A 20,057-nucleotide genomic window follows, 5' to 3' on the forward strand; every position below is an offset into this window, starting at 1 on the left:
GTGTCAGCTTATGTAATGTTCATTATTGAGATAACAATATGTTATTTTTATGAGGGTATGAATGAACGAGATACTATACTCTCGGTTGTGTTAAATCCTCAACAAACCTCGGGCATTATTACATTTTATATAATTCCATAAAGAGTTTTATGTTTCGGTAAATTATTTTGAGTGAATAGCTACCACTCTGGTTGAATGCTTCAATATGATGGAATGACATCATAAATAAGACGAAGGGTGAACAAAGGTTATTGTAACGAGAATAAAGGGTTTGCATTTCAACATTTTGAATCACAAATATGGTATAAAAGACTTATACAGCTGCCCAATACCTATACACAGGTAAATCTCTATAATTGTAACCACATATGCTAATGCTACATGCCATTTTAAAATAACTAAAGCTAATGATTCTCAAGAAAAATAGTTTGGTATATACATGATATGTAGATGGATAGCAAGAAGTTAATGAATTATTTGATACGCATTTAATGAATGTGCAATAGTTCTTTCCTATGATTCCATCGCACATGTCAATAATTTGAATTTTATATATCCAGGCAAATACATTCTGGAACTATTCTGTTACAGAACGATACGACTCTAATACATAGTCGTCAACAGCCCCACTTCCATTGTTGTCATTACATGTGCAAGCATCAAGCATACACACATGAATGTTTTTAACAGAATATGATATGTGTATTAATCATCCATAGTATGGTCCTATATAGGTTTTCATTAACTTTCTTTGTTTAAAAAACCCTCCATAAAAACTTCTTAATCTAGTTCATTATGGAATTAGACGATTATATAATCACGTCTGAATGTGGCATTGTGCTTTTTATGTACTGAGTTGTGTAAGCACAAATTCGTGAATCTATATACACTGATTATTGATATCCCATGACTGTCTAAACGTGGTGATGTTACTTGATATTTCACCAGTAGACAACATCATGTCGTTATGCGGTTCATTGTCATAAGTTCCCAATAATCCGACCGTCTTTCCGAGGTACCATCCACTCACAGATAAGCTGTATGTTTCTGTCCGAATGTTATGGTTAAGACTAAACCCACTTCCGGTTATAATGATAGTACCACGAACTTTGCTGACGTAGATATCATGAATGCGGTATGGTAGGATGACCAAAGCACCGTCTATTCTGACCTGTCGTAAAGCAGAGCAAGATAAGAAAAATCATACCATTTATCAATGACAACTTAAATTCAAATAGAGGGAAAACAGCAATTCAAAATACCCAAATGTATTAATAATTAAATCAGGGTACTATGGGCCCTAATCTCTCACCTGCTACCTGGTAATCATTGTGCATACTAAAGACACAAAAGAGTCAATAAGGTGTTCTATATATTATCAAGGTAAATTAAAATTCAAACAAACATGATTGAACTTCGAGTAGGTGAGCGAAATAATGAAATTAAGGATATAACGGTCTTCGTTTACACGTAATTAACTGAATATCATACAAAATTCAACGCAATATAAATGGAGTTGGACAACATCTCCCATAATAAAATGTACCTGTTTTCGTGGCGACAGTTGAACTGTGTGTTGACGTGTGGTCACTACGACCTTCACCTTCTGTTTACCCAGAATCCCCATGACAACAGAGAAATTTCCATCCCTTACGTCTCCTGCTAAAAGGTAAGTGCATCTGCCTTCTATGGGGTACGCAGTCCCGTCAAAGGTTTTCACGACATCTCTCGATATAGACGCAGAAGCTATATAGTGGACACATGAACATATATGGATATATGAGTGAGATACAGTATCAACATCAGCATATACATGACTATCTATATATGTCTTCAAAATAAAATCTTGAGTAGACACGTTATATCAAGTGTACACAGTGCTCGAATAGAAATAGACCTAATCCATGCACCGATGGTCTATGACATTAAGGCATTGATAATGCGGTGACGTTAGGAATATTAAGTTGACTTGGGGTACAATGGGGTTAATTTCTTTGATCAACTTAATTCTATAATCACACCTGAAAATGGCGGAATCCATAGACTGATATCAGAATTAAGAATGTCGTAGAACTTATATGCAGTCTCCATCATATACTCCAGCCCTGTTGTCAGACTGTAAATGTAGTTGGTCAGGTTCACGTTTGGTAGAGGGGATTTTAAGGATTTCACACCAAAGGGAAGATATACTTTTGCTTCCAGCTCGCCAGAATTCGGATCAAACTGTACTACCCGAGTCAGCTGTATATCACCTACAGCACGACCCAAAGTCTCGATTCTCATCCGGGCCTTAGATCTAATGAGACTTGAGATCACGTCAAATCCGGATATGACGTAAGGCCATTCACTGAGAAAATAGTTGTATCTGTACTCGATTAAATCTGTCATGGCTGCAGATGTGTCTGTAACAGTACAATTAAGTTTATCACAAAGAGATATGAAATATTTTTATTAAAAATACACTTGATAATGTTTCCAGCGTTGAATTATCAATAACTGAAAATTTAATGAAGCATTCGCTGGATCACTAGAAATACAATTGTTTACCATACATCAAATTTGTACCTTTATTCTTGGATTATGTCATAGCAAACCTGAAGGCTCTGTGTGTGACAACAGATGGTCCTTGATATACAAAAATCGAATAACAGTACACTGTATGGCTTTGAAGTTGGTGTTTCTCTTTAACCTTCAAAGGAACTATTTGGAAGTCTATGATTCTGTCAGGGTTTTTGTCTCCTGAAATGCCGACAGTTTCCCTATGCCATAGTCCAAGGGCGAATATATAACGACAGTGATAGCACCCTCTAGAATATCGAGGATGAACTACCTCATCTGAAAGCTGATTGTTTTGTTTCATAAAACATATAGTAAATAAACCAATGGCTGTATCTATTTTAGCACTTTTACCTCTCATATAATCGAGATGTTGTAGTAGGGACACGTATTCTTCCCTTAATCTTTCGATTAGTACATGAGCTTGGCTATTCAATTTCTGTCGGATCTCATCTTCCAGGTTCTATGAAAAAAGAAACAATTAATTTTAGTGCACACGAATTGATTATGATCGTTAATAGAAAAATGAATCTTGTTTCAACCAGAAATTCTCAGATCTGTTCGTGAATATTCTCGCAAGAAAGACATCCGTTTAAAAAGAAACTTTGGCAAACTTGAGAATCGATCTTAAAAATCCATTATATCTCTGTCAAGATAACGTGATGAAAGATCAATTTTCAGAATTGATTATAAGAGTCCGTGTAAAATTCCCCAACAAAACGTTAGTGATATTCTTACCTCTATTACTGTAGAACTGGATAGCAGATATTCCTCCAAAGCATCCTTTATTGGGTACGAAACATGCTCATTAGCTGAATTCTTCAGCCAAACTGAAAGATGGTCTGCTTTGGTCATAACAGTTTTAAGATGTTTTCTAAAATTTACAAAAGAGATATACAAAATCACTTGAAAATTTGCAACCATTTTACAAGCGCCTCCAAAATAAATAAGCGTCGTCGTCAAGCATCATCTGATCTTTCAAAAGACATTACAAAAGACACAAAAGACGAAATTGACATATATTGAATCTTTATGCGAGTTTTATGTGGATGAAACCAACAAGTACAAGTATTGTACGTTTGGTATTTTTATTTTTTCAGTGAAGATAGAGAACAATCGGACTATACCACTTAGACAGAAAGTACTCACGTCATACCAGTCAGCAGTGTATCTAGACTCGTTAGTTTCCTCTGGCGTATCCTATATTGGAGAGCTTCAGCGTTATCCGCCATCTCAAGTATTTGTGCAGCAGACAAAATCAAAGTGTGAGCAATATCGCCAAATATGTGAGATCTGAGGTTATTATATTTTGCATTTATATCGCTACTGATCGTGGTTCCCACACTTCTTAAAGCCGTCGATATATCCATATATGGCGGTAACTGTAGCCCAGTGTACTGTAATGGAACAAACATATATTTTGATGTATCAATTATTATGTAGTTATCCTATTGTAAATGTATCACAAAACGATAGAACAAGAATACAAAAAAGAATATTCTTTACTTTCGCCCGTTTAGAAAGTGCCAGAGATACTTATAGCCGAATAGTTTGGTGATGGAGGCAACCGATTCCTTTACTCATGAATCCCAAATTGCATTTCGTTAATTTCATGATGAATACTAAATTAATTTCCGTTCCACTATTCCTCGATATGTAGTGAAAGAAGAACAATCATGATTTTACAAATTGACTATATATAGTTTTCGACATAATAGGTAGAATAATTTTTCTGGAATATATAAAAATGAATACATTTATCAATTTTGAGGTCAATTCACACAATACCATAACGTCTTGAAAAGCAGCGGGTCTCCAGTTTACGTTAGTTGTAATTATCCTGGGGGATAGCAGATTTGATGTAATTAAAACATCGTTAACTCTTTCTGTGGAATTTCCTCTGAAAACGGAAGCCCTCAAACAACTGCCGTTAACGAAGAATACTTCCAGATAAATAACTTTTGATGTCATTTCTAAAAAGAAATAAGAAACATTGTATCGTATATCAATTGGCGATGCATTTATTCACGAAAGCTGTTTATAAGGAAAGAAGGAGATATATTTATATGCTTTGATTACATAGACAAATTAAAAAAAATACATAAAAAATAGACGCATGACTTCCATATGTATATATTATTAAACAACGGCTACATCCCTAGTAGCAATTTTTGTAAATACCCATGTCATAGTATCATTTTATATGAGATTTCATGAAAGGAATGTCTTAATGATAATATCACACAGTGACCAGTAGCATGGATTTATTTATTTAACTACTATGACATTTTATATAGAAAATGATAAGGTGGCCAATCAATCATTGCATTGTTGACCCATTGAATATTCTAATACGCTACAATACGTATCCTGGCATACATTTTTGGTATTTATATAATTTTTACCTAATCTGCCCTCAATACGGGGTTGGAATGGATCAAAATGAAGTTCCAAAACTGTCGGGGTTTCGTTTACAATATTGTGTATTGACATCCCATATGGACCGTCTACATGGACTTGGCCGGAATATTGTATAGAAGCCATCGGCGACACTATCTGTTAAAAATAAGTTTATATTTTTAATTTACCGTAAACTTACATATTTCAGCGGGTATTTGATTTTTGCGGTATTCGCTCGAGTTATTTTAAGCTAAAATAAGATTGCATTAGATTAATCGTCATCTTTGTAATGAAGTAGGGATAGTAATTTCTTGGAATGCGTGAGTTTAATTTTGCGCTAATATTTTCAAAATGAATTTTATTGTGCCAAAATAAATACATTACACGTTAACATTTATTAGTTGTCTCCTACTTCTGAACTGTATATTCCTTAACTCTTTTCATTTATGTTTCAAATATTTTGAACTACTACATCAGATTATCAAAATTATGAAACTATCAAGTACATTTTTACACAACAATACGTAGATAACATAGTAAAGCACGATTTAACTTAAATACAGTATAATACATAACCTACCTCTAAAGTAGCTTCTGTTACTGCAGAATTAACAGTTCCCTTCAATGTGATATCCTTTCTGTCTTTGTCCTCGGTAAGGTATAAGAGTTGTGTACCAGTATAGTACACGTCGTTTATATAGCCAAAATAGGAAGATAACTGTATGTCTACGGTCGACATTGTGCCCATCATTCCAACAACGAAACTTAGGTTATGACCCATGTTAGCATAGTCGTTCCTTACACGTGAGTATATGATAGCATGATTGTGAACATCTTCAGGGTTTCCTAGTCCAATTTCCCCATCAAAAATTATATTTCCACTGTTCAGAGTTACACTTGAATATATTCCATATGCCTAAAAGAGATACCGGTAAACTGTATATATTGCTATTCAAATGATAGAAAACAAAATGCCATAGTCATAAGGCAAGCGCCTTTCGAATACCCAGCAAACACATTTTTATATGAATATTTAGGTGAAACGTTATGAAGTCACGACAAAATGTTATTTCTGTTATACCAGCTTATCATCCCGAAAACTTGTGTCTTTGAAGATCCTAATTCGATCGACTTTAAATAGTCAGTTTGTTATAAAAAAAATATCGTTCTTATTTTATTCATACGGATCACTTTATTTCAAAAATATTAATGTCGATTCGATATCAAAATGCAATCAAACATCATTGGATATTTAAGAAAACAAAACCAAACTTACCTTCTCAATTCTTGGCAAAGTCAATGCAACATTAATAGTTGCCGATCTCTGCTGAGACAGAATACTCGATTGTGTCTTAAATATCACCTCCTGGCTAGAAATCATCTCCAAACTTGTCCTTAGTATGACACCACCCTCTCTGCCATAGGTCTGATTAACTCGCACAAATGTTGAACCAATTTGAACAGTAAACTGTTCTCGAAGCGCTTCTCCATGTAGATGATGCCCTTTATCAGTGGTATGTTGTATTCGAAATAACGTTTTCTCTTCTATAGAGAGTACAATCGTCCTCGAAGAGTGCATCTTGTTGTTTATTTGTCTGTGGTATCCAGATCCAACGTCTGAACTGCGACCTCCAGAACCAACGTCTGACCTATGACCTCCATAAACCGAGTTCTCAGAATAAGTGCCTACGTCGCTTTGATTATAACTTTCTGTTGGTGTTTGTGCACACGTGTAAAATTGCATAAAATACGGTTTTTGCATCTTCAAGGTAAGTGGGCATTCGTTTCTCTTGCTCACGCTGACGTCTAAATGTGTTTGATTGTTTGATTTTGCAGTTATATACAAAATTATGGTTGGTTTTCTTTCTATCGGAATTGGACTTCCATGTAATTTGGTTTCGGACTGAATGTCGTTTCTTACACTGATACCAAGCTCGTGTAAATCACTATCAAAGGACGCTGTAATATTTGCAAACGATACCAAACCCCGGGTCAAATATAATCCCGCAGAGCCTTTCAGAGTCTTCAAGCGTGGCAATAATGCTTCCGTAATTACATTTACTTCAAATCCGTCAGATATCGTGCGATTAAATTCAATATAATATCCCATAGATTTCCCCTTGTAGAGGGAAGTATACACTCGATTCACAAATAAAGTGTTGGTATTGATATTGAGAAAGGACATAGATACGTTTTCGTATCCGATGATAGGCGTATGTACGACCAAACTACCTTCTCGAACAGAACATTTAAAAGCAATATCAATGGTTTTACCTGTAGCATATGTAATCACAATATGACTGGACACTCTATCTCTGTGTATGTCATGTCCATAAACAGCCGATAACTCCTCATAGCCAGGAATTGGTGAATGGATATTGATAACGCCGGAAGAAAATCCTACATCGAGCATTAAACCATATCTGTGATCAGGGCCAGTGGAAACTTCAAGAAGAAGCAATGCGTTTTCGGCTGTGATATTATGACTGACAGCAAAAGAAATATGTTCATATCTAACGTAAGGTGTATGTAAAGTTACATTGGCAGATGCAGGTGAAAGGGAAACGCTGGCAAGAGACATTCGTCTATCAAGTTCAAACGTTGCATCAAATGTAACCAAATTTATTTGAATGTCCTTTCTAAAAGCAGCACATATTTCGGAATGTCCATATAGCTGTGTCACGATGTTTAGATGTCCCCTTAAATCATTTCCGAAATTACCAATAGCTTCTAATTTATTCTCTTGTTCACGTTCACGCGAAAGTGTAGCGTAAGTTATAATGTTATCGCGGTTTAAAGCATGTCCGAAACTGACTGACATATATTCATAGCCAACATATGGCGACTGCACGACCAGACTTAAGTTGAATTTGTTCATAGAGAAATAGTGGATGCTTGATTCAAACACATAGCTTGGAGAAAGTCTTAGTGCTATATGGTTTGATAACTCTTCGTCTGTATTTAAATATGTTACTGTGCCACCGATATTTCTTACAGCTTGAAGGGGTGTCTGAACGTTGAAAGAAATGTGCTTTGTGCTTTGCAAATCTATCTCTAGGTAACACGATATGAGGTAATCTTTGTTAATTACTTCCATATTTGTAATCAAAGCATTGGTGTCGTGTCTAAACGAAAATAAGATACTTATGTTTCCTTGTTCGCTTACAGGCATGTGAATCCTTAAAAGTCCATTTGTAGTGAGGTTGTTCAAAAATATGAACTGAAAATTTGATGTTTTTCCACTTATAGAAATATCAAGACTTTGCACACGAATTTTCCTTTTTAACGAAAAATTTCCACTTCTAATACTTTCGAAACCGGTTCGTACAATAAGCGATCCGTCTTCAAAGGGATGATTGCGAAACGTCAATTTAGTAAACATCAATGGTACTTCGTTAAAATAAAAATCCAAAAGCAATTCTTCAGATTCTAATTCAATGGAATCGCTTTGATCTCCAATATTAGTAAATTGAATATTGAATTCTATTTTTCTGTTTGTATTGTGATCTACTAAGATGCTGGAATGAAATCCTGGGTTTCCCAAAGAGTGGCTAAGTAGAATTTGTAGATCACTGAGACGTTCAAAGGTGGTGTGAAGAGACACATTCACATCAACTATAGATTGTGGGTCATACTTGATATTGGCCGATATGTACTGCTCATTTCCATAGGTCGCCTTAATGTGTGATGCCAAATCCGTCATTGTTCCATTATGAGAGAATGTCATGGATATATCTTCAGTGAATGGTGTTGTTAAGGTTCCACTAGATACAATACCATCTAAAACATTTAGGTCGATACTTCCAGCTAATCTATGTTCGTTTAAAACAAAATCGATCTCGGATGAACACTGACCAGGTGCGAAATGGTGACTTGCTTTGCAGTCAAGATGTCTTAACGGTACATATGGTGTGTCCAAAGTCAGTACAAGTCTTGTTTGCGGCCCAACAGAAATATTTGCAACCGTTTGAATTTGAGGTATCCCATTATAATTTAGGTCCGCTTCTAAGTGAAAGTCCGACACATGTCCATAGTACCTAAATACCCCAGTGACGTCATCGTACCACGGACTTTGAATTTGAAGTTGACCCACAGCGCCATTCAAAACGTTCAAAGTCAAATTAGATTCAATTACATCTTCATTAAGTGTTACATGAACGCGTCCGTTCATGTTATAATTTTCCTTTGAGTAATTTACAATTATCACTGTGTGTTTCATGTGATCAAACGGCAGCCTAATATCGAGGAAAACGTCCTTCCTGTTCAACAAATTGGCTTCCATGTGAACGTCAGCTACCTTTGCAGCATGAGAACGACTTTCAAAGTCGTAACGGTAGGTGGACTGGCGAGCAGAATGGAAAACCGTTGCGTCTATTTGTTCTATCGCGGCAAATGGACTTCTGAAGTTTAGACTTCCTGAAATATCTTTGGTGGTGTCAAGTTTTGTACTAAGAACGAGTATGACTTTATCATAGTTTATACGTACTGCCGTATGGAAATTCTTCCGAGAGCCGTCGTGTGAGAGAAACAACTTGGCAGATTTCGTCCATCTCGATTTGAAAATTCCGGAGCCCCTTATTCGTGGAGAAAGGGCGCATTTGAACTTTGCATTCGCCAGGTCCGTTCTTCCCAATGTTAAATCAGCCTGTGCCATTACTTTTCGTCTTGTTTTTGAAATCAACGTAGAAAGTTTTATATCGTCAGTGTCCGGAAGACGAAGAACCAGTGAAGTCTCATAATCTAAAAGCGCACTGTGAGTCAGCTCCATTTCATATATACTGTCAAGGACCATAACTCCAGTGCGAAGTTTGAAATTAATGCTGGCACCGACGTATTGAAACACAAAAGTAAGTTTTCTGTAGCCAACAAAAGGGGTCATTAAAGCTAGCTCGCCGCCTATTGTTTCCAATACACCAAATCGTGCAAAACCAATTATTTGTCTTTTTCCAATCCCAAGAAGGGATCTACATTCGAAACTTTCTACTGTACCAGTTATTGAAATACCAGCCTCAATTTTGTCGTATTTTTTGAATGGTGATATAATTGTAATACTTGCAGATCTTGTTGACTTTACGGATAAATCGAAATTTGCGGATAATGACAGTTTCCGGTCCCTGGGAAGGTTAATATCTAGAAAACTTTGATAATGTCTTCGTTTGGCATTGTGGGACAGCTTCATATTGAATGTTTCATACCTTGCAAAAGGAGTAACGAGGGATACTGTTCCAGTCAGAGGTTTTAGATTGAATTGAATATCACCAGATAGCCGCTTGGTGTTGCTGTATACGATTTCCGTTTGGCATTGAAATTGTGAAAATGATCCAGTGTGAGTGTAGAAAATTCGACGTTGTCTGAATCTAGCAAATGGTGTTTGCAGATTCACTTCAATCCTTAAAGGTCGAAGAGAAAATCTTGATGTGCCAACAATCGATGACTTGCCTACTCCGAAAGAAGCTTTTGAGTTGAACGCTTTTCTAGTTCCTTCGTGGTGAATTGCAGCATGCAATGTTTTCAGTCCTTTTAGCGGAGTAGCAATTTGAATCGATGCATCTAAATTTGGGCTTGTGGTGAAAACTGCGAGAATACCAACTTTTATATTGCCATACTTAACATTCATATTAGTATTGAATCTAGTCAGACGTCCACGGTGAGTTAATGCTGCATTGAACCGTTTGAAGCCAGGGACAAGCATAGACATGGTTGATACATGTGTAAAGTTTCTGTCTCTTTCGTATCCTATGTCACCTTCAAGTATTACCTTTGACCTACGCTGAAGTTCCCAATGTGTTTTGAAAGCACCAAATGTCCTTTTATGATAAAATCCAGCATCAACATTTTCTATGTAAACAGATTTAAGAGCAAAATTCCCAATTATGTTCTTCTTCCAGCCTAAATTCACATCCGCAAACAATAATTTTGTGAAACCGTACTTTAGTTCAGTGTGTGTTACAAATCCTGAGGACTGCATGGTATGGAGTACCAGACCAGCCATGTCTTTTGTAAAAGGTGTCTTGACTAAAATAACCAACTCTCGATTATTTCGAAGCCCTATCTTTAAATCTGCCTCAAATCTTTTCCTTGGATGGTACTGAAACTCCATATGAATATTTGTCGGATTACCATTTTGAAGATATAATATACGGATATCTTCTTTCAGCGGTAGTTTCAAGAGAAACGTACCTTCTAATTTACCGATGTTGCCAACGGCAACAGCCATTTCTACACGTTTGCTTGGACGGTATTGTATAGCGATATTAGATTCTGTATGAAATTGTCTCAAATTTCCAGAAAGTGCCATGTGAGCTTCCAGTGTTCTTATAATTTTAAAGTGTGTTGTAACTTCAATGTGGACAGTTTTGACGTCACCCCAGCTGTGGCGACTTTCTAGGAGAATAATTCTGTTTGCATTTCGGAGCGCTGTTATGGTGTTTATAAGTTCCTGTGATGTAGAATGTTGTTGAAGCGATAAGCTGATGTCTTTTAACTTTGGAAAACGTATTGATGCACTCCCATCATAAAGTCCATCGACATTATTCCACAGAAACGAAGCGTGAATCATTTCCTTATTAGGCCATTGGAATTCAACAAAACCAGAGTATGGATAGTTTCTACTTTCCGCAACTGTATTCAAAAGATAAATTTTGTTCATAATTTGCGTTGTGTGACTTAAGTCTATGCTTTCATCATTTATTTGTAATTGATTTATGGCGGAAAATAACAGCTTTGTCGTTCGGCGTAGACCGAATGTATTATCTAATCCTTTGCTGTTGTGAATGTGCCTTGCAAATAGTTCCATATTTGGAAGAACATTACCTGCAATCTTCGAAATCATATTCAATGTTCCTGTTTTCAATGTCAAAGTATGATTCATCGAAAAGTCCACGTTCAATGTCCGCTTCCCAAAGTTGCAATTAAGCTTACTTATAACCTCGGAAGGTGTATTAGCATGACTCCAAAAAGAATGAAACTTTTTCGAAAAGATTGCAAAAGAAATGTTTCCAGAATTCTGGATCTGCCATCCTTGGTGGTCGTGTAGCATGTCGCCTTTGTATTTGATTCCATTGCCATTTCGGAGTAATCTTAAATGATTATTGAATCTTCTACCATCGTCAATGTGTTTACTATCTAGGATTACTGAATCAATTCCGGGAAATGTTGACTTAACGCTAAATACTCCACCAATGTCTCTAAAGAACATCGTTCCGCGGTTGTATCCTTTCAGATAGACCTGAATCGCATTCCTATTCCATGTAAACTTCGCCATACTTGAAATTCCACGTTCTATTGCATGGACGCATTCCAACTGCAGCACTTGGAAATTCTTCAATGTTGACTTGACACCGAGTGTGCCCACAATAAATGAAAAGGTAATCGGTTTGCTGAAAGTAACCGATGCTGTTATTTTCTTTCCGGATTTTGTCTGTACGTTAACGTTCATGAGGTATCTCTCCCAATCAGAGATATGAGTAGTGGTGATCGATATAGCCCTATATCCCCGGAACGGAGACGCCACATTTAGTGCTCCATGAATATTACTATTACCATTAATCCCGTCATTGCGAAATGTTCCATTTATTACTACGCCTTTCAATGACCCCCATTGGATTTTCGAATTTAACCGGAACCGGAAATCACCGTGTAAATTAAAATCGGTGTCAACTTCACCAAATGGGGATTTCTTTAGTATGGAAAAACCAAAGTGTTCCACATTTATTATTGCCAAGACATGCAAATGACGAGTGGCGCTTTTCGAGTTACTCCACAATGCATTAATATCCAATCTGTTTAAAGGCAATTGTGGAATAAAATGCGACTCTAACCCGAAGTGTCTGGACGGCATTTTGACATCTGCAATGAATTGTGTTCCATCTTTCTCAAACTGAAGCGAATTTAACCAGGCATATTTCTTTCCGGCTAATGTTAATTCGGCAAAAGAACTTATGTTATTTATTGCGATCAAATGTCTTCCCGAAAAACGTATCCTTCTGAAATCAACAAAATGGATGTCCGTCGAGTATTGAGCTTCACGTGCTGATTTCATTCTAAGCACTATCATTATTGTGTTTCTCTTGCCAGGCTCCCACTCCAAAGTCATCTTATTTGTATACGTTCCATTATTACTATCGACTAATTCATTTCCTAATTTGACATTTTGTCCACGTAATGATAACAACAGAGTTCCTAAAAGTGATTTCCTCGGAATATGTGCCTTTTTAACTCGTATCGTTAATGCGATGGGTTGGATACGACTCATCGCATATCTCACCGAGCTTTCCATCGACATGCTGGAGTGTGTATGTCCAGCTTCAAATCGCACCTCTACGTCCTATCAAATAAAAACAACAGATTATTGGAAATATGATGGTTAGTATCGGTTAAGTTAATGTTGTAACTAGACTGAAATCCTTAACAATACAAACCATATATTGCCATACAGTACATTATTGTTTAAAGGTGTGCCCATATGTCAATCCATATAATATTCTTTCTGTTAAATATTAGAATGCGAATGGTATTTGAAAACAACCTACACTGTATGATTAAATAAGAAAGCATAGCATTGGACAAGTATGAGGAATACAAAGAAGCACAGTTTAATATTTAATTGTTTATTATTGTGTATTCAATTATAAAATCTCACATGTAATTGTTCAAGACATATACTGTTAGTGTCACAATAATTTCAGAGTAAAAACGAGCTACTATGTGTTAACGTACCTGCGCATGATGTCGATACGATGTGTTAACAGATAGTGTTGGATTAGACCATGATAGGCGGTGGACCACGGTCGTAAACCACGACATTTTGCTGTTAGTGTCCTGTTTGTCCGCACCATACTTTACATGAACCCCAAACTTGGTGTTCCTTGCGTTGTGTGTTAGCTCTGTACTGATATCTGTGTCGTAATCCGTTTGTTTCTTAAATCCTACATTTCTTTAGAGCATGAAAAAAGTTACTTACTTTGGCGAGCTTAAATTTTAGCACACATGTTTAAATAAAAATAAATGTATTGAACCAGTACAGAAAATATATTTATTTTGGCCCAATCAAATTTATTTTTGAACAAGCAATGGTGAATTCGTGCTATCACAATAATCGCGATATCAATGACCTGTAGTAATTTTTGCAATTTTCTTATAGGGTAGTCTCTGGCACATGAAGCATGATTAAGGCTAAAATATGTGCGTTTACAGCTTGCTTTTTTGGTAGTAAATACAAACTGATATACTTACAATGTACTCGTAGCAACGGTCAAGTATTTAGACTGGACGATGTTTCCTTTTCCATTGATTGTAATTTTTTCTCTCATTACTTCAGGAATTACGTAATCAACCGATGATCGGCTGAGAAAAGCTTTCTTTCCTCGTATAACAACACTGGAATGTATTCTAGTGTTTACGTATCCACTTCCCACGTCAAGTTTAGTTTCGTATCTTTTGTTCCTTTTACTGGCAATCTTTCTTATCCTACCTGCCAATCGAATAATATAATAATCTGGAAAAAACTTCAAACGGCAACATTTCTACACCAAAAATATGTTTGTACTTTAAACATTTGTTATGTTGTTTCTAAATTGATTAACCACAAACTTTATGTTGTCGTAACGTATACAACAGGTGATAAGGCAATAGAATAATTGCAGGGGAAAAAAACATAGAAAAATATTGTATGCACTCTATTATTATTGTAAACCATATTTTCAAAACAAAAAATATGATTCCGTGAATTTTTTTCCGAAAGTAATTTAGCTATTAAACTAGCTAAAATAGAACAAATTATTGGCGACCTTGCTGATTAATATATAATAACATATTAAAATGCTTACAGAAGACAGATATATTCTCCTTGAAAGCTTTTCGCAGCCTGATGCCTATGGTGACGGTTCTTCCTGGCTTATACTCAGTTGAACCATCGAACACAAGTATTTCTTTCTGTGGTGTCTGTATAGACATATAAGGTCGATATTTAACTGCCCTGTTGCTCCACAATCTATGGATTCCGGCACTGGCGCGGTAATCTTTCCCTGGCTCGAAACTTATACTACCGAGTATTGAGCGAATCATACTTTTGTTGTGCAACGTAACTATGCAAAACAAAACAAAACCCATAAATTACTGAAGGGAAAGAAATAATTGTTTGAACGGAAATATGATACAAATAAATGGTAATTTATACTATCCTACTTTCGTAATAACTTTAATTTCAAATTAAAGTGCTAAAACTGACATTACGTCATAGGCATCCTGGAAATGCATTGGTAATTCTATATTTCCATATAACAGAGATATCTGTCCTTGTTGGTAGGTATTGATAGTGACTTCATGTTGTCTCGGGCGTAACGTCAGACTTTTAAGAGTTTAAACGACGTGGATTTCGCACACAAAATAATGACGTCACAATCGATACCTACCCGCAAGTGAAGTAACTCTGTAATATGCAAAGACGGAATAAGAACAAAGATATTACAACCTAAAATGGAAATACCCTTTTACGCAATTTAGTAAATCAATTAGAGCTTCAAAAACAGTGCGAAAAACGCTGAAATGAAGCTATCGCTAAAATAAGTACGTTTTAAGTACTGCCAGCCTAGTTAGATATCATCATCAAGGAAATATCTGCTCGCTTGCCTTTCCAATACAGTTTTCTTATTTCGTGTCATTTCCAAGTGAAAAATACTTATACAACATAAATTAAATTCACAATCGAGAATAATGAACAAACCTTTAGTCATTATTGGTGATGTCTGTACACCATTAAGCATTATATCTAAGTCTATCGTTTTGAAAGGTAAATAGACAATGGTTCCTTCAAGTCTAATACGCTCCTGAAGTGGCAGACGAATGTCTAAGTTTGGAGTGTAAACAATGGAATGACCACGACGACTGCGTAACAGTTCAGCATTTATAGAGAAGTCGTGACTTGAGTCCACTGACAGTTTGCCAAACACCCGCCGCAGCGTACGACTATTTTCAAAGACACCTGTAAATGATAAAATCTACGTTTTATACACGAGATAATAATCGGGCCTTATCGGTCAGCAGCTTTTGTAAACAAGTATTTATTTGTTTGTCATTTCCCGGCCGAGTCATTATATAACTCTGATCAAACAATAACATAACGTAAGTGTCTTATACAGCGTTACTTAAAAATACATTGATGATTAAAACAATATTTGAATTCAGAGTTTAAAATACAAACATTTGCCATGCTTTTACAATAACTCTAATATAAAAAGCGATTACCGTTGAAGAGGACTTTCTTCCATGGTGAAAATATGTTCAAACTGATAGACGGATCGAGATTATCCATTGCAAAACTTGCCCCAATTCGCCGATCCGTGTCAGAACCTGGTGTGTCAACTTCTATATGTACTGTAATCGCTTGTTTTGTCTTAAAACAAGAATTAAATAATGCCATTTTTATTATTTTCCGTGTTTGAAAATAATTGTTTATATGAGTGTGTGGTTATATGTGTAAAATTGACAAAATATTCATCGAATATGGTTATGAATATTAACGAATTAACGAGTGTTTATCTCGGTATTCGTAGGCTGGATATGGGTGTGACAACCGTTGTTTTCATAAAAGATGACATGAATAAAGAAAATAACATTTTTTCAACTTCTTTTGTTAAAAAATGATGTGACAGCAGAGTCAATAACTAGATATTTACTTTTACAAATCTCGATTCAAATTTGTATCCCGTCATGTTGTCCGTTTTCAATAATTGAACATTGGCTTGAACTGGTCCAGTCAGTGACATGTATGGCGCCCCGGTAGGATGTTCAGGTACAGGGACTTCTATCTCACCACAGAGTTGTAGTCCACTCAATTGTTCAACCATATCGCCAGTACAAAAGCGATGGGAGTGCTGCCTGCTTTCTGTCGTTGGCTGTTCATAATCCCTTCCGTTTGCATTGTGAAAGATTGCAGTTCTGAAACAAAACACAAATAAGTAACGTTATTGGATTTGATGTAGATATACAGGAACCATAATAAACTCGATGTTTGTTGCTTACCAATTTTTTTTTTTTTAAATATTTCAATAATCATTTTTACTTTACGAAGGACTTGCATTTAAACGATTTCCACGAGATCTATGTATTGTACATCATCACGATAAGACTTTGTTTAACATAATCTTTAAAATAAGAAACCAGCTATGTTGACAAAAGGCCTCTTTCAAATGCATTCTGTTTGAGAACACTCACTTAAAACTAACGATCTCCATTTTGTCGCGTGGTATGTCGACTTCGAGTTTTACATTTCGCCCTTCTGTATATTCAATTTTACCCTTTAGTAATGTGCTGGTGTGTACATTTGATAACACTTTTATTCCACTCTTTGTTACCGAGGCGTCCAAACTCATCAGGCCAGAAATTTCTACTGAAGCACTACAAATGTAAGGATGTTCACTTGATGTAGAAGAATGTATTCTAGACATATGTAAATAAAACGTTATTCAATAATTCAAGGGTTTGGGTTGCTGGAACTTTTAATGTGACACAATTATTTATCAGAATTGTATATCGTATTACTTCAAAAGACATATAGATATTTTAAAGGTTTATCTAAAGTTCTAAAACTGTGCATCGTCTTCCGGCACTTTTTTTTGCATATACAAATATATTCCAAACGTTTAATAATGAGTGTTTAGGTATAAACTACTGAAATAAATTCGCTAATACATACCTTGGTTCAATGGCTCCATCAATCAATACGCTTCTCGGACTTGTAATGAGTTTCCTCAAATCCATCCTCCCCGAAGCCTTCAGATCAATGGTAACAGTTCCATCGACACTCAGACTTATTGGTAACCCAGCACAGGTCGGTACGGTCAAACTGCTGTCCAAAAACTGGACGTTCTGAGTCTTCTTATATTCTTGGTTATTTGTCATACTGATCAACAATTCCAAAATATTAAAGTTATCCCCAAAAAGTGAGTTCTGACCGTCAAATCTAGCGTAGCCACGTTCCTGACCAAATATCCTCGCATAAAAAGTTCCCTTCGGGTCAGTTGCACGTGGTAACTAGCAAAAGTGCAATTTTTAAAGTAAACAAATATATGAACATTTCTGTCGCAGTCAAGTTTTTTTTCTAATTTAAGATAAATGATAATTTTGAAAAGAAACTTTTTTGTATGTCGGGACACAATTACATTTATGTAATTATATTTGTAAACAATCTACTTTTCATGAACATGTATTACACAGAATATTGCCCCATCTATGACCTGCTTTTAATGACAGTAACTTCAATTACATAATTCCTTATCATTTATTTTCATATGCTATTTTAGACACATTAAATGTGAAATCTGCTGTTCCCATAGTGTTGAATATGTATGAATACATTTTATTTACATTTACCAAATCGAGACTCTATTTTTATCCTTTCCCAGATTTTTTATTATCCTGTTTTACCATATTTTTACGGCCACATACCTTATTTTCTATTCTTAGTCAGGCCCATTGTATTATCAGAGTATAAAAATTATACAAGTTGTTGCATAAACTATATATACGTGTATAGGTACCTTGCTTCTGATATCCATCAATTTTTGGAATTGGGCAGATTGCTCTATATGCCGTGAAATCCCGTAGTCGCCAACGTCAGAGAAGTACCCATTAGGACCAAAGTAAGATTCTAGAAAAGCCTCAATACCTTCAAACCTACCGCCAATATCAAGGAGATTCACAGATCGTCCAAATAAATCAACTGTTAAATTTGCACTCAATGACTTCGGCACAAACGAGGACGGAGACCAAACAATATTACTCTCAAACGATGAACCTATGTTGTATTGTTGAAGAAAAAAGGATTTTTCAAAATGATGAGAAAATTTCCTTTTATCAAGATTGAACTTGTCTCCAATGTTAATCGTTGCTAGAAGGTCTCTAAGTCCCTGTTTATGTCGATCTGACGTTTCATTTAGGTTTGTAAGATGAGACCACACAAAGGACCCGACTTGGTTGACTTGTTCCACTTCCATTGTTCTTATGACTATATCGATAATCTGTACGTCAGCACATTTCATAGCTGCTAAATACGCGGTAATTCTCAGCTCTGGGTCCTCGGTTGTATTTGTAAATATTTGTAGAAGATTTGAACGCTGAAAAAAGTCAAGTCATTACAAAGGAATATTGCTAAATCTCCATTTAATACTTCTGAATGAACATGAATTTGGATTTAATTTCAATAAACAATGTAGTAGTCGAATAGATAAATAAAGGTAAGTAACTATCTTATATTAATATATCATTTTCGGTACAATCACATATTTCATAACAGTTACTAATAATCATAAGCGATATTTCGCACTACCAAGTTCATGCTCAAAAACGATATGCTCTGTACATTGTACTCTAAAATCTACCACTTTTTCAATCCAATGATTTCTGTTTATAATACTGATATATACACTTAATATATACCTGAACGGAACAAGAAAATTGCCGATATGCATCTATTGCAGCAAGTCGAACTTCAACTGGATTTTGCGCTTTTGTCATACAATTGTTGATAACTTCAAAAGTTTGGTTCGCCTGGCCAGAGTTTCCGATGGCTCGAAGACTGAACATAATCTAGGAAAAGTGTACATGGACTAAAAAATATCTTTTTTTTCTGTCAATTGGATATGCTAATTTGCAAGCATATTTAGAACTTCCCCGGAAATTTGTAACTTTTATTAGACGTTATCTTTTTAATAGCACATAATATACAATGTACTACAAATATTATGATTTGGGGAAATACAGGAAATGTGGTTAGCATTATGTATAAAAATCTAAGTTTTCTTACATGTTATACATAATCAACGATACCTACCATTTGTATATTGTCGTCATCCACATAACATTCTTGAGTAATATGATTCTTCATTGCGTTCATAATGTCATGAATGTCCGTATCATCGTCACATGGGGAACTTCTACAGTAGGTTTGGACGAGGGATGACACAGGTAGAAGTGCATTTCCACCGCTCATCGTCAGTAATGGCTGTATATATACAACTTTGAAGAGTCAAGGTGAACTACGTTTATGTAAGGCTTGAACTACAATGGACACACTTTGCTGTGCCCAGTAGCATTAATGAACG

The 20,057-nt window shown here is 35.7% G+C and overlaps 2 protein-coding genes across 2 annotated transcripts; both read right to left on the bottom strand.

The window, feature by feature from the left end:
- Window positions 1-48: 48 nt before the first annotated feature.
- Window positions 49-13,356, bottom strand: LOC138315385 (uncharacterized). Its single transcript, XM_069256371.1, has 10 exons — window positions 6,233-13,356; window positions 5,537-5,872; window positions 4,962-5,112; window positions 4,345-4,529; window positions 3,706-3,953; window positions 3,295-3,430; window positions 2,911-3,019; window positions 2,022-2,402; window positions 1,547-1,746; window positions 49-1,171 (listed from the first exon to the last, which is right to left on the bottom strand). The coding sequence occupies exons 1-10, from the start codon at window positions 13,238-13,240 to the stop codon at window positions 881-883; spliced, it is 9,045 nt and encodes a 3,014-aa protein (XP_069112472.1). The 5' UTR covers window positions 13,241-13,356; the 3' UTR covers window positions 49-880.
- A 648-nt stretch (window positions 13,357-14,004) lies between these two features.
- On the bottom strand, window positions 14,005-19,060 carry LOC138316985 (apolipophorins-like). Its single transcript, XM_069258618.1, has 8 exons — window positions 18,495-19,060; window positions 17,651-17,988; window positions 17,170-17,352; window positions 16,632-16,893; window positions 16,201-16,348; window positions 15,680-15,937; window positions 14,784-15,041; window positions 14,005-14,428 (listed from the first exon to the last, which is right to left on the bottom strand). Exons 1-8 carry the CDS (start codon window positions 18,993-18,995, stop codon window positions 14,187-14,189), a joined length of 2,190 nt encoding a protein of 729 aa, XP_069114719.1. The 5' UTR covers window positions 18,996-19,060; the 3' UTR covers window positions 14,005-14,186.
- Between the last annotated feature and the right edge of the window lie 997 nt (window positions 19,061-20,057).

This window comes from Argopecten irradians, chromosome 2 (genome assembly GCF_041381155.1).
Source record: "Argopecten irradians isolate NY chromosome 2, Ai_NY, whole genome shotgun sequence".
NCBI classification, from domain to species: domain Eukaryota; kingdom Metazoa; phylum Mollusca; class Bivalvia; order Pectinida; family Pectinidae; genus Argopecten; species Argopecten irradians.